Genomic DNA, 13400 nt, shown 5'->3' on the forward strand with positions numbered 1-13400 from the left:
GTGAGAAAAGTCCAGAACCAAACCAATGAGCAATGGTGGTTGCATCTCTGTGAAAGTGTATTTAAGAAGGGGGGGGGGAAGCTGTGCAACAACAGCTAGGAGAGAGGAGTGAGAAAATGTGAGAGAAACAGCCATGCAGACACCAAGATCAGTGAAGAAGGAAGTGCTCCAGGCACCAGAGAAGAAGTTTCCCTGCAGCCTGTGGAGAGGACCATGGTGGAGCAGATCTCCATGATGCATCCTGTGGAGGAGCCAACTGTGGAGCAGGTGGATCTGACCTGAAGGAGGCTGCATCCCATGGAGAGCCCCCGCCATAGCAGACTCTGGACTGGAACTGAAGCCCATGGAGAGGAATCAACACAGGAGCAGGTGATCTGGCAGGAGCTGTTGCCTGTGGGGGACCTGTGCTGGAGCAGTTTGCTCCTGAAGGATGGAGCCTGTGGAATGGACCCATATTTGGAGCAGTTCTTGAAGAGCTGCTGCCTGTGGGAAGTCCATGTAGGATCAGTTTGGGAAGGACTGCATCCCATGGAAAGGACCTCATGCTGGAGCAGGGGAAGAGAGTGACCATGAAGGAGCAGCAGAGACAAAGCTTTAGGGACTGACCACAACCCCTCTTCCCCTGCGCTACTTAAGGGGGGTGTGTGTGTGAAGTGAAGGTGTTTTTAGTTTGCTTTTAGTTTCTCACTTTTCTAGTCTGCTAGTGATAGGCAATAAATTATATTAATCTCCCTCTGAGTCTGTTTTGCCTATGACAGTAATTGGCAATTTCTATGTCCTTATCTCAACCCTTCAGCCCTTTCCATTGTATTTTCTCCCCATTTTTCCTCTGAAGAGGGGGAGTGAGAGAGCAGCTATGGTGTAGTTTACTTGCCCAGGATGCTAAAGCCACCACAGTTATATATTTTTTATTAAGGACAAGGCAGAATTTTCCCAATGAAATTTGTGTTAACTTTGTATCACAGCCATCAAAAGAAAAATCTACTTTGATTTGTCTTATGATTCATGAAAACAGTAATTATTAACTTTGTAGCATCATTCAGGGGTAAAGGCATAACTCTGTATTAACAAACATAAGTCATCTGTTTCATGGGTGGCATCTCTTTTTCGATAAGACCACAATAAGTAGAGAAGAAACGTTACTGAATCCTTTTCCAAAATTCAACTTAATTTTATACAAGTCCAATGTCAATATGTTAAAAGTCAATGATTCAGAAACATGTACTTGAATTTGCAGGCATCCTGAAAGAGGAATTTAACAACTCTAGTGCTGCTTCACTGCCTATCAAAACAATTTGAGTGATGGTTAAGTAGCCACAGCAATACGCACAGACCAACACAGAAGGAACAAATGTAGGAGCTTTGCATCATGCTCTTTATAAATGTTTTTGTTTTACAGCGCACAAAACAGTATATGCTTCTCGGAGTACTATCCAAATAATGTCAGCCCATCAGAGCAATGGGTTACAGGAATTCAAGTGCTGTAACCAGCCATATCAATTGTTTATCTGTCTTAATTCTCACTGCTTCAGTCTCAGTGTCAATCTAATCTTTACAGCAGGCTCTATCACAAAGGTAGTCTCTTAACAGCCTCTAGACATAATTTTGACTTCCATCTGGTACCTGACAAGCCATGATGTTTCTTTGAGATCTGCTGCAAAACAAAAGTCAGGACAGGGATCTGGGGAACATCTTCCTACCTCACAAATTTGCACAGAATGGTCATTTCCAGAAGTAAATACTCATTCTGAAATCGGAGGCCTTTTTAGTAGTGCAACAACTTGCATGTGTTTACAAAGTGTACCCCTTCCCAAAGCAGAACAGACCTTTCATAGAAGTAAATTCTCATCTGTAATTCAGTTAATAGCTTAATTTATTCAACACATTATGTAAAATCTACATTGTTGTTTCACTTTTCATGTTTACATACAGGAGGATTGTTTTTTTGATTTTTAACCATGATGCGACAAGAACTTCTTATAGCCTACCTTCTTATAGGAGATGAAAACATTAAACACTATGAGAATTCCTGGCTCATTTATCTTGTTTTTCATTGCATTCCCTTTATTTCCCTCCCAGCCTGGCTCAAATGAACAAGGTTTGTATTCCACAAGTAATGTTTAAACAGTTCCAAGTGAAAGTCTGCCGATAGGAAGACTCCTGGAAACAGGGAAAACTCCTAGAGAGGTCTATAACTCTTCATTTGACAAGAAGTTCTTACATGAAAGGTCAATCTTTTGGATATTGATTTGCAAAAGTAACTTGAGTGACACCAACTAAAAAGTGCTGATACGCATTCTTTGTGAGAATTCAGGTACTTGATACTTGAGAGATTTCAACTAGCACTAGGTAGAGATATGCAAATCCTCAAATGATGCAATTTCACCCCTCTTTTCAGCTGTTGGCACTGTATATAAAGGGAAATATAGGTATTAACTACTTTTTTTTTTTTATTTAAAGCAATAGAGCTACTCAAACTGCCTGCAAACTACAGTTAATGTACATGTAAGTCTGTCATGGATCAAAAGCCAAATTTTAACAGTAGGTGAAAAGCCAATATGTATTTCTTTAGCTGGATCCTTGAACTTTGACAGTTATCCTATCCATATACAGAGCTCAGATTGTACCTTTTTTCTGACAGCATTATCATCCCATACCACATACTACATACCAGCATTATCCTGTTACAACTCTCCTCAGTACTTAAACATTACTTTTTTTATACATCAACTAATTTATATTTTTGTTTTTTGATTCTTTTTTTCCTTGAGAAAAATGTTTGAATTGCATAACTATTCTTTATGGTATTCAAATAAATCTAGATTCCAGATTTTTTACAAGGAGGATGGAAAGTCCAGCTGTTTGTCCACTCTAACAGCTCTTGCAGTTCCTGTTCAAATGATGTGGCACATCCTGTGAAATGAATGATCTAGCTACCAAAAAAAAAAGTCTCAAAACACATTAAAAATGTACACAGACTAAAAGTAATTAATATTGACTAAGGAATGCTGTTTATTAAGGCTGTGCTTCAGAAAGAGGATGTTTAGGGTTAAGTAGCCTTCATCAAGGCACAGAATGGGAAGAGGTAAGCACAGCTGTCTGTAGAAGAGAAATTATATACAACGACGAGTGAGGTGTGCATGCACGCAAACACAATTTAAAACTGCATAGCTGGTCTTTGTAACAAAACTGAACACAGTTAAAAGGAAATATTGTGACTTTTTAATGGCCACAGTTCTACTTCATTATTAAAAACTTGGCAAATATTTCCAAACATAAAATTCACAATTTGAATAAATGAAATATTTTAAACAAAGTGCTTCATGGATCTGAACCCTGCATGGTTGTACTGTCTGGTCTAGAAGCATTTTGTAGACATCATAGGAGCATTTCACACAAAACCAAAAATGTAATTCAGGTGAATAAGAAACAGGACATTTCCACAGACATTTCTAATGTTTTCACACTTTCAAGTAGTTGAGTTCTTACAGCCACTGGGTTTTGTAACAAATGTGTGCTACAGCAGTAAGGGTTTGTGGATTCCTTTAGCAGCAAAGGCCCATTTCAAAGGGCACGTGGTCTTTTCGGGTTGATCTGTTTACTGGCCTGTTCCTCCTCTTGTAGAGCTGCTCGGAAAGATTTCACTTTATCTTTAATGAAAAAGAGAGAATGAGTACTGATGTGCTTGTACCCAACAAAGATCTTGAAACTAAGCCCTGAACTCCACAACCCTGCCCTAATGCACAACAAAGAAAATTCCTCCACAAAAACAGTTGAAGCTACAAGAAACTCCAAGAGAATTAAGATAAGCTTAAATTCAGTACTCACCATACAAACAAGTTGTTTAGCACCTTAGTCCCTTCTTAGATGCTACCCCTGTCTCTAGGCAGGATAGATTTGGAAACTACACAATTGCACTCCCAGTATGTAACCTGTTTGTGCTTAAATTCTGCTTCTAACTTACAGAGTACAGGAAGATACACACAGCATACTTCCTTTTCCTTCCCAGCAGCTTCCGAACCATTCTTAAAAGCAGACAAAATTGTATCTTAGTGTATGATCAGCAACATTCTCCCCTATTTTGTGCTCCCCTATCTGCACTACACTGGTGCAGCCTCACCTTGAGTCCTGTGTGCAGTTTTGGGTGCCACAATACAAGAAAAACATAAAACTATTAGAGTCCAAAGGAGGGCTATGAAGATGGTGAAGGGTCTACAGGGGAAGACGTATGAGGAGTGGCTAAAGTCACTTGGATTGTTCAGCCTAAAGAAGAGGAGACTGAGGGGAGACTTCATGGCAGCCTACAGCTTCCTCATGAGGGGAAGAGAGAGGCAGGCGCTGATCTCTTCTCTCTGGTGACCAGCAATAGGATCCGAGGGGATGGCATGAAGCTGTGACAGGGGAGGTTCAGGTTGGATATTAGGAAAAGGTTCTTCACTAAGAGGGTGGTTGGGCACTGGAACAGGCTCCCCAGGGAAGTGGTCACGGCACCAAGCCTGCTGGAGTTCAAGAAGCGTTATACAACACTGTCAGACATACGGTTTGATTTTTGGGCGGTCCTTTCTGGAGCCAGGAGTTGGGACTCAATGATCCTTGTGGGTCCCTTCCAACTCAGGTTATTCTATGATTCTATGATTTTCCTATGAATGCATTTGTGATTATATTTTTGAAGTTTTTCACTGTAAATGGATAAACACATCATTTAAAAAAATTAATCATAGCTATCAGGAGAGAGGGAGAAACCTGAGAAAGGAAGCATGGCATTCCTTCATATTTCTATGCCTCTTCCCCCCACTCTCCTGTGATAGGTCCAAGAAGATGAAGGAAAACATAATGACAGCGTGAAGAAATTAGTTCCAAAGTGAAAGGGGAAAAAAAATGAAATATGCAGTGACCGTTATGTGCCACCAGCAGAACACAGAAGTTACTGGGAGAATCTTTGACTTCCCTTCTGTAAAGCTATACAAGCATCATCCTGCCTGTAAAGACACAAGGATCTCTTAGATAACCTTTACCTCCAGTGTCTTGTTTCAAAAGAGGTATCTAATAAGCTTTAGAAGAACAGAGAATCACCTAAACTGTGTTTTCTCACTGCTGGTGTCTCAAATTGTCTCTTCCTGAAGAGGAAGCCATCATTTAGTTTGTAAGAAGCAAAGGAACATACAACCAATTCTTTGCTGAGCAGGTCACATTTGATTTGCTTAATGTGTTCTTATAACCTACAGTAGATACTCAGACTGAGAAAAATCTAAGATTTTATCTTCTAAGGAATTTTCTAATATGGATCCAAAAAACAAAAGAAAAAGAAAAAAAAAAACAAAAAAAACCCAGCAAAACAACAACAACAAAAAAAATCCTTGAATTTTCACCAGTGTAACATGCCTGCTGGAGTGCAAAGAGATACAGAATCTAAAATGAAAAATAAATCTCCATGAGGTATCAAGCTGACAAGATGATTTTAGATGACAAGTGGAATGGGCACTAATTAACTGCATTTTTTTTTTTTTTAACAAAGAGAGGCTGGTAAAATTCAGACAGAAAGGCTGCTGAAGAAAAAAGTACACTAACAAACAAGCTACTCAGAGCTTGATACAACTCTTAAGCACAGATTAAAAAAAAAATGACAGCAGGCTCCCTGCTACACCACAGAGTGCAACAGAGCAGGAGGTGGGAGTTGCAACTAATTTTTCCTCATTGCATTACCTTTTTTTTTTTTTCCGTACAGTTCTTTTGGCTTTTCTTTTTTTTCTTTTTTCTTTTCCCTTTATCATTTTGGAACAAAGGAAAAGAAAAGGAAAGTTGGAGGAACAAGTTCCTACTTCCTGGAGTCTTTTAAACTAGGATGAACAGAATACAGATGTGAACTTGCTCTTGGCAGCAGAATAAGCATTACTTCAACAGGGCATTAAAGGACAGCATAAGAGGAAAAAAAAAATCCCAAAATATAAGCACACTCTATGAACTGCTAATAACGCACACAAAATTGATTAAAAGCAATCTACCTCTAAGTTCGGTCAGAATATCAATTTTCTGCTCTAGAATTGCTTCAAGTTGTGTAGCATAAGAATCCACATCATAGTCTACTTCTTCTGTCATCTCAAGAAGGGCTTTTTCATCTTCCAGCCATCTAATAGATTCCTAGATAAAAATTAAAAACAAACAAACAAAAAACAAAAACAAGTAAATAAGAAGAAATTCTTTGATGGTGGTGAGGCACTGGAACGGGTTGCCCAGAGAAGCTGTGGATGCCTCAGCCCTGGAAGTGTTTAAGGCCAGGTTGGATGGGGCTTTGAGCAACCTGGTCTAGTGGATGGTGTCCCTGGCCTTGGCAGGGGGGTTGGAATTATAAGGTCTTTGAGATCCCTTCAAACCCTGTACTGGGACTGGTTGGGATGGAGTTAACTTTCCCTGCAGCAGCCCATGCAATGCTGTGCTCTGCACTCGTAGCTAGAACAGCACTGGTATCACTCCGGTGTTGTGTCTATTGCTGAGCAATACTGGCACAGCATCAAGACTCCCTCCAATCCCCCCCCCCCCCCTCGAAAAGCCAGCAGGCTGGGGGTGGGCAAGAAGAGGGGGAGGGGACATCACCAGGGCAGCTGACCTAAACCAACCAAAGGGATATTCCATACCATATGATATCACACTCAGCAATAAAAGGTGGGTATATTGGGTTTATATGGCAAGATTTTGGTAGCAGAGGTGCTGCAGGGGTGACCTCTGTGAGAAGAGTCCAGAAGCTGCCCCATGTTAGATAAGGGCCAGTTTCAGCCTGCTCTAAAGGGACCTGCCGCCGGCCGGAGTCAAGCCAATAAGCAATGGTGGTTGTGTCTGTGAGCACATATTTAAGAAAGGGGAAAAAAACTGCTGCGCAAAAGCAGCTGGGACAGAGAGAGGAGTGAGAAACAGCCCTGCAGACACCAAGGTCAGTGAAAAAGGAGGGGGAGGAAGTGCTCCAGGCACAGGAGCAGAAGTTCCCCTGCAGCCTGTGGAAAGGACCATGGTGGAGCAGGTTGTCCCCCTGCAGCCCATGGTGTACCACGGAGGAGTAGATCTCCGTCCTGCAGCCTGTGGAGGAGCCCATGGTGGAGCAGGTGGATCTGACCTGAAGAAGGCTGCAGCCTGTGGAGAACCCCTGCCTGAACAGACTTCGGGCTTGACCTGTGGAGAGGAACCCATGCAGGAGCAGGTGATCTGGCAGGAGCTGCCACCCATGGGGGACCCATGTTGGAGCAGTTTGCTCCTGACGGATAGACCCCGTGGTATAGACCCATATTGGAGCAGTTCTTGAAGAGCTGCTGCCTATGGGAAACCCATGTAGGATCAGTTCGGCAGGGACTGTATCGTGTGGGAGGGGCTCCACCTTGGAGAAGGGGAAGAGAGTGACCATGAAGGAGCAGCGGAGACAAAGTGTTACAGACTAACTGCAACCCCCACTCCCTGTTCCCCTGTGGCACTCGGAGGGAGGAGGTGGAAGAGGGTGGAGGGGGGGGGGGAGGTATTTTTATTTTTTTTGAGTTTCTCATTGCCCTAGTTTGTTAGTAATAGGTAATAAATTATATTAATTTCCCTACTCTGAGTCTGTTTTACCCGTGACAATAATTGTTGAGTGATCTCCCTGTCCTTATCTCAACCCTTGAGCACTTTCCATTGTATTTTCTCCCCCTTTCCCTTTGAGGAGGGGGAGTGAGAGAGCAGTTGTGGTGGAGCTCAGCTGCCCAGCTGAGTAAAACCACCACAGTTGTTTGTGGTGCCCAACATGGGGCTTGAAGGGTTGAGATAACAATAGATTTGATCAGAGTGCTTTAGAGGGAAGTTGCAATTAGAATTTAGTTTACAGTTGCTAGTCACAATGCTGTCTGGATTGCTGTTAATATTTTTCTATGTCATCCTGTTTTATGTGATCTGCCATGTTCTCCCTTTTACTCTATAGCAGATTGGAGAGTTTGTTAAAGCCTGTGTCTGTTTTTTTTCAGTTTGCTGTTCTGTAAAGCACTGGCCTTGAGCCTAATCTGGTATTCGGGCCCTGCATTACTGTCATCTCTGTCCTTTGAGAACTATCTCTTGGAGAATATTAACAACTACACTCTCTCTTTTTCCTCCTCTGGAAGTCAGTTCGTGGACGATATCAGGAATGGTACCTCCTCCTCTTCCTGTGCTGTAGGAAGACACTGCAGAACCAACGGCAGGTCAGCTTCGCAAGGAACTGGGCAAGTGCAGCAACGACTTGAGCTAAGCTGGCATTGGCGTCCAGAAATCCTACTCTGACTGTTCTGTGTGATCACTTTGGCAGATGAAGCCTAAATCATCAACAGTTCTTATGGACATTTTGGGAGAGGCCTACAGAATGGAAAGAAGTACCTATATATATCTGTTAAAGGACAGGGAACAGTGGTGATAAGAATACCAATATACTAAAGTATGTGGAACCTGAGCGTGACACAAATGTTATGGAATAAGGAGTGGAGGTTGTGCTGGGTCTGGCTGGGATGGAGTTAACTGTCCCTGTAGCGACCCATACAGTGTTGTGCTCTGCACTTGTAGCTAGAACAGCACTGGTATCACACCAATGTTTTTTCTATTGCTGAGCAGAGCAATTGCTCCCAAACAACTGCTACGCATGTTGAGGCCCTGCTTCCTGGGACGTAGCCGAATATCACTCATTGATGGGAAGTAGAAAATACATTTTTTCTTTCCTTCTGTGCTTCCACGCAGCCTTTGCTTGTTTGTTTTCCCTCTTCCTTTTCCCTTTAATTAAATTATCATTATCTTAACCTGTGAGCCTTTTTTTTTCTTTCCAGCATACTTTCTTCTCCCACCCCCCCCCTCTTCTTCTGAGGAGGAATGAGAGAGCAGTTGTGGTGGAGTTTGGCTGCCCAGTAGGGTAAAACTACCACAAACCCAAACCATTCTATGATTCTATGAAATACATTAGCAAAGGTACTAGTTTCAAGACAAAGAGCTGAATTACTCCTTTTCTCAAGATGACCACATTTCTATACTGTCTAGTCACCTCATTATAACAGATTTCAATCCTAAAATGAATCCTTATTCCCAATTCAGCAAAGTTGTGTTTTCTACATAGTTTCTTAATTATAACAGCCATATCAGCAAACATAACATTATGTGGTTCTAAAGTCAGGCTTCAGTTTTAAGTACAGGATGGTTTCCACTGACTACAATCACGGTGTTGTTATTACAGTCATGGAGCAAAGATAATTCTGTCCATACTCAAAACCAGTTTTGAGAGAAGAAGAAGAGCTATTTTAAGCTCTCTATTGCATGTGCTAACTCCCCACATAGACAAGAGTATTGTAAAGGTTGGTTAAACCAGCTCTTGGGCACCTTTGCATTCCAAATATTACCAAAAAAGAGGAATTCAAAAAAATAGTCTCGCAGCAAAGAATGCAACCAAGAGCTTAAAGCTTACAGAACCATGCAAAGCTAAGATCAGGAGAACTGATCTCATTTGAAATGCTTTCATTTTAAAAGAGAAAGCAGCTGACAGTTCTAGGCATGCTGGGCCTGAAATACTAAAATTAGCTCTTCCCCTCTGCGCTCAGTAGCCCAAGTAATATCGAAAGCATCATCCAAACCCCATGTATGCTTTTTCGCACAGATGGAGCTCACATTGGGACAGGATTCATCTCATCTAATGTAAACTTATGCATTCAAGAATCACAGGAAGACAGACATGTCCAGAGCACACTTTATTCCATTGGTGTATTTTAGGCATTTTTGTCAGGATAGGATATTTCATATCCCAGAATCAACAGCTTCCAGAAGAAAGCTGACAGAAAACAACTTCTGCCTGGTACAGCTTGTAGATTTTGTATTGGTGCATCCCACCTCCACCCATGGCATAAACTAACAAGCCATGCTGTGAACTAAGGGAGCTGAGGCTCAAACACATTTCCTTCTAGTAACTGCTGTGAGCAGCAGTAATCTCCAGCAGAAGGCCAGATGGACACACAGAGGCAATAACATCTTAAACTAATGCAACTTGTCTTTCCAGAAGTCCCAAGCATTAGGACACAGCTATGGCATAAGACTTTCACACTTCTGTGTCTTCGGGACTAGTGTTTCATAACTAAATCTCTACATCTGTTGTAAAATGTTTTATTTAGTACCTTACTGTATTACATGAATACACATCAATGTTCCATTAAGTTTGATGCCTACATTAGGAGATCTGTGTATTCCCTACAGGTTTAATGTTCTGCTATTCTCTCACAGTAGACATGCCAAATGGACGGCCTGCCTAAAGACTCTTAGGTTATGAACAGAAGCAACTCACATTTCCTTCTGAAAACTAGTAATTCATACTTATTATTACAATTTGTTTTGTGAATGTAAAAGGATCCATGGCACTGACCAGCATTGCACTATTGGCAGTATTCCTTCCAAAGACCCTGACTAGAGTGAAAATCTTTATGTATCTGTAAAAAGGAAGCAAACAGGCAGTTAGAAAAATATCTGTCTCTTCTGGATCTCAGAGGGAGATGACCAAACTGTCAACAGAAATGGTTCTGATAGAGACATTACTATTAATTTCCAGCTTTGAAATAGGAATATTGGCATAGATTAGACAATGAAATCATAGAATCATAGAATGAATCATAGAAATGAAAAGTTCAAGACCAATCTGAATGAACTTCCTGCAACTAGAAAAAACACAGTCGCTAATGCTGGAAAAGGACTAAAACAGAAAATATCTCAGTAGTAAAAAGAAAATAGCAACTTTTCTTAGAGTGAACAGTCTATTTAGGAATGCTTGTGAGAAAAAAAAAAAAAAGACAATTTTACTAGATTTCTTGGATGATAGAAAAACATGCTTCTCTTTCATCCTGGGGACAAAGATTAGTGGTTATGAGATCTAAACATCTGTCCCTATTTGTTTGCTACAATGGGGTTAGTGTAATAAAATAATTTAGAAAACCCTAACTGCAGAGGAATGACCAGATGATATCCTGCATCATATGCAGGATATGTGCTTTACTTGGGAAAATCTGAATTCCTGTATTAGGATAAAACAAAGCAGAGCTCCGTCCTTTACCTGGAAGACAGCCCTGTGGTCTTCTACTACTTGTTCTTCCATTTCTACCATTTGTGACACAGCTTCATGAAAAGTAAACAATTGTGGAGAAACTTCCTCTTCCTAAAAACAATAAAAGCTTGTTAGTCTGGAAAGAACTGTGGCTACAAGAAATATACTGAATATGTTCCATCCTATCACAGAGCATGAAAAGAAATATGCATAAAGCAGAGCTTGTCAAAAATAGAATTTTATACTTCTGACATGAAAACCTCCAGAAATGAGGGGCGAGGACAATAAAAATAAAAATGTTAACATAGTTAAATTTAGCTCATATTCATTAAATATTTCCAGCCACTCATCTTGTGAATACTGGAAAACAGCATATTCCACATTAGAAGAACAAGTTAAAATAGTGGGAAGACAAAGTAACAAGGGAATAATGGTAATTTTTAGTAGGTTTTAACACCTACAGAAAACTGGGTTTTCTGTCAGGGCCTTTGTTGTGCATGCTACAAAAGACAGACAATTTTCAGAAAAGAGAACACATTCAATACATTTCAGGAAATCAAAATTAAAGTCATACTTTGGAAAAAAAAAACAAACCTAAAGTGAAAAATCTAAAAAATACATAGTGATTAATACATTAGAAGAATGCACAGCATAGATTTACAAACTGGGGCAAACAGGACTTCTGTAGACAATAATCAACAATCAAAGGGGAAAGCACTAGGTAGTTTGCAATTCATTTTTTAGCAAGACAGTATGGTTCCTTATACCATGTCTTTGAAATCTTTTTAAATATGCATTGTAAAGCTTAGTTGAATTCCACATGAACAATGAAAAAGTGTGATATGAAAGAATATCTGTCTGTCCAGTGGGAAACTCGGAATCACATAGCATGTTCTGGAGCCCATTACTAAAATGAGAGAAATACAGCAAAAACCACAAAGAAGTGTTTGAGAAGGAAGAGAATCTTGAGAAAAATACGTTAGGATAGTATAGATTTTTCTTTTCTATCTTTCATTGGCATTTTCACAAACTGAGTTTTAATCCCTATCGAACATTTAAGGAACCAGGACAATTGCTGATAATTAACAATGAGGGAAAAATGTCCTTTGGAAGATGCCTTTCAGCCCCAGCTCCCTACTCGTTCAGTCCAGGGAGACATTTTGGGAACGTGGTGTGGTTCTCCCCCAAACAGGGCACTGGGGTTTCACTCCATGAAAATCAGGATGTCTGTAAGAGGAATGATGGGCAGCCAGATTCCTAAATGCAGAGAAAGGCAAACTCACTTGAAATGGGTGCTGGATGCATGGAAAATAATGCTCAAAACCACAAGTGTTTTAAATAAAACATACAAATTTCCCAGGATATTTCTAACTGCCTAACGCAAGATGAAGCTGTAGTGGAAAATATGCATACTAAAAAACATAAGCGCCTAGAACAGACACTTTCTAGACATTAAAAATCCTAATCAGTGAGAAAGATAAAGAAAAATAAAATATTCTCCTCTCACCCTTCAAGAAACCTTTTTCTTTTTAAATTCTATATGGGAATGAATTATAAAGTGAGATGGTGAAGATGCATGTTGTATTTACTTAATTATACTGCTAACAGGCTATAAATACACATTACTCTTTTTTTTTCTACCATGGTATTTATTGTCATCTCTTTACATATAATGCTGTAAACTACTCACATTTTGTTCACATAACAGTTTGAGATCATCTCTCTGAGGAGAGATCCCCAGGCTCCATTGCGTGTCCAAGTCATCAATCTGATTGGGAGTGTGGTGTATAATGGGACGGATATCCCCTGTAGCACCAGGCTCAACTGTCAGCTCCTTCACCCTACAATCAGAAAATATTTCATTTTCAAATTAATAACTTCCTGTGCAAAGTAGCCACCACCAAAAATAAAGCTCTATGGATTTATATACAATTTAATTCATTTAACATGGATGATGATGCTACCTTCACAAATTTAATGTGCCAAGAAGACGTTAGTCCAACTTGTAAAAACCATGGACCATTCAGTTTCAACTAAATATGGATTGAAGTCCATTTTCTAACAAAAGTAATTTTTAAAATGAACTCTTACTAATTAAAATGCTGAGGACAAAAATCTCCTCAACATGAACTCCTTAACAGTAAATAATATATGATAGAAAAGTTCATTCAACACCCAAAACTTGACCATCTTTCTTTTTTCTGTGCACCCAACTGTGTTTTAAAAAAATAATAATGAATATAACCTTAAACTAAAATAATTTCAAAGGCAAAAATATCTTAAACAGACTTGTCAGATTTGGTTCACTAAATATACAAAGGTGACATCGCCATTTTATTTTATTTTATTTTAT

At 40.0% G+C, this 13400-nt stretch overlaps 1 protein-coding gene across 4 annotated transcripts in view; it reads right to left on the bottom strand.

The window, feature by feature from the left end:
• Positions 1-1262: 1262 nt before the first annotated feature.
• LOC121062421 (kinesin-like protein KIF2A) overlaps positions 1263-13400 on the bottom strand; it is a 118497-nt gene continuing 106359 nt past the window's right edge. For 2 of the 4 annotated variants that reach the window (XM_040542410.1, XM_040542411.1), the window contains exons 18-21: positions 12738-12888; positions 11057-11158; positions 6003-6138; positions 1263-3650 (exon numbers count right to left, since the gene is read on the bottom strand). In XM_040542410.1, the coding sequence (XP_040398344.1) occupies positions 3565-3650; positions 6003-6138; positions 11057-11158; positions 12738-12888 (475 nt within the window). In that variant the 3' untranslated portion in view covers positions 1263-3564. Of the gene's footprint in view, positions 3651-6002; positions 6139-11056; positions 11159-12117; positions 12305-12737; positions 12889-13400 lie in introns of those variants that run through there. The other 2 variants (XM_040542412.1, XM_040542414.1) reach the window with 2 other exon arrangements.

Source organism: Cygnus olor, chromosome W (genome assembly GCF_009769625.2).
Source record: "Cygnus olor isolate bCygOlo1 chromosome W, bCygOlo1.pri.v2, whole genome shotgun sequence".
NCBI classification, from domain to species: Eukaryota; Metazoa; Chordata; class Aves; order Anseriformes; family Anatidae; genus Cygnus; species Cygnus olor.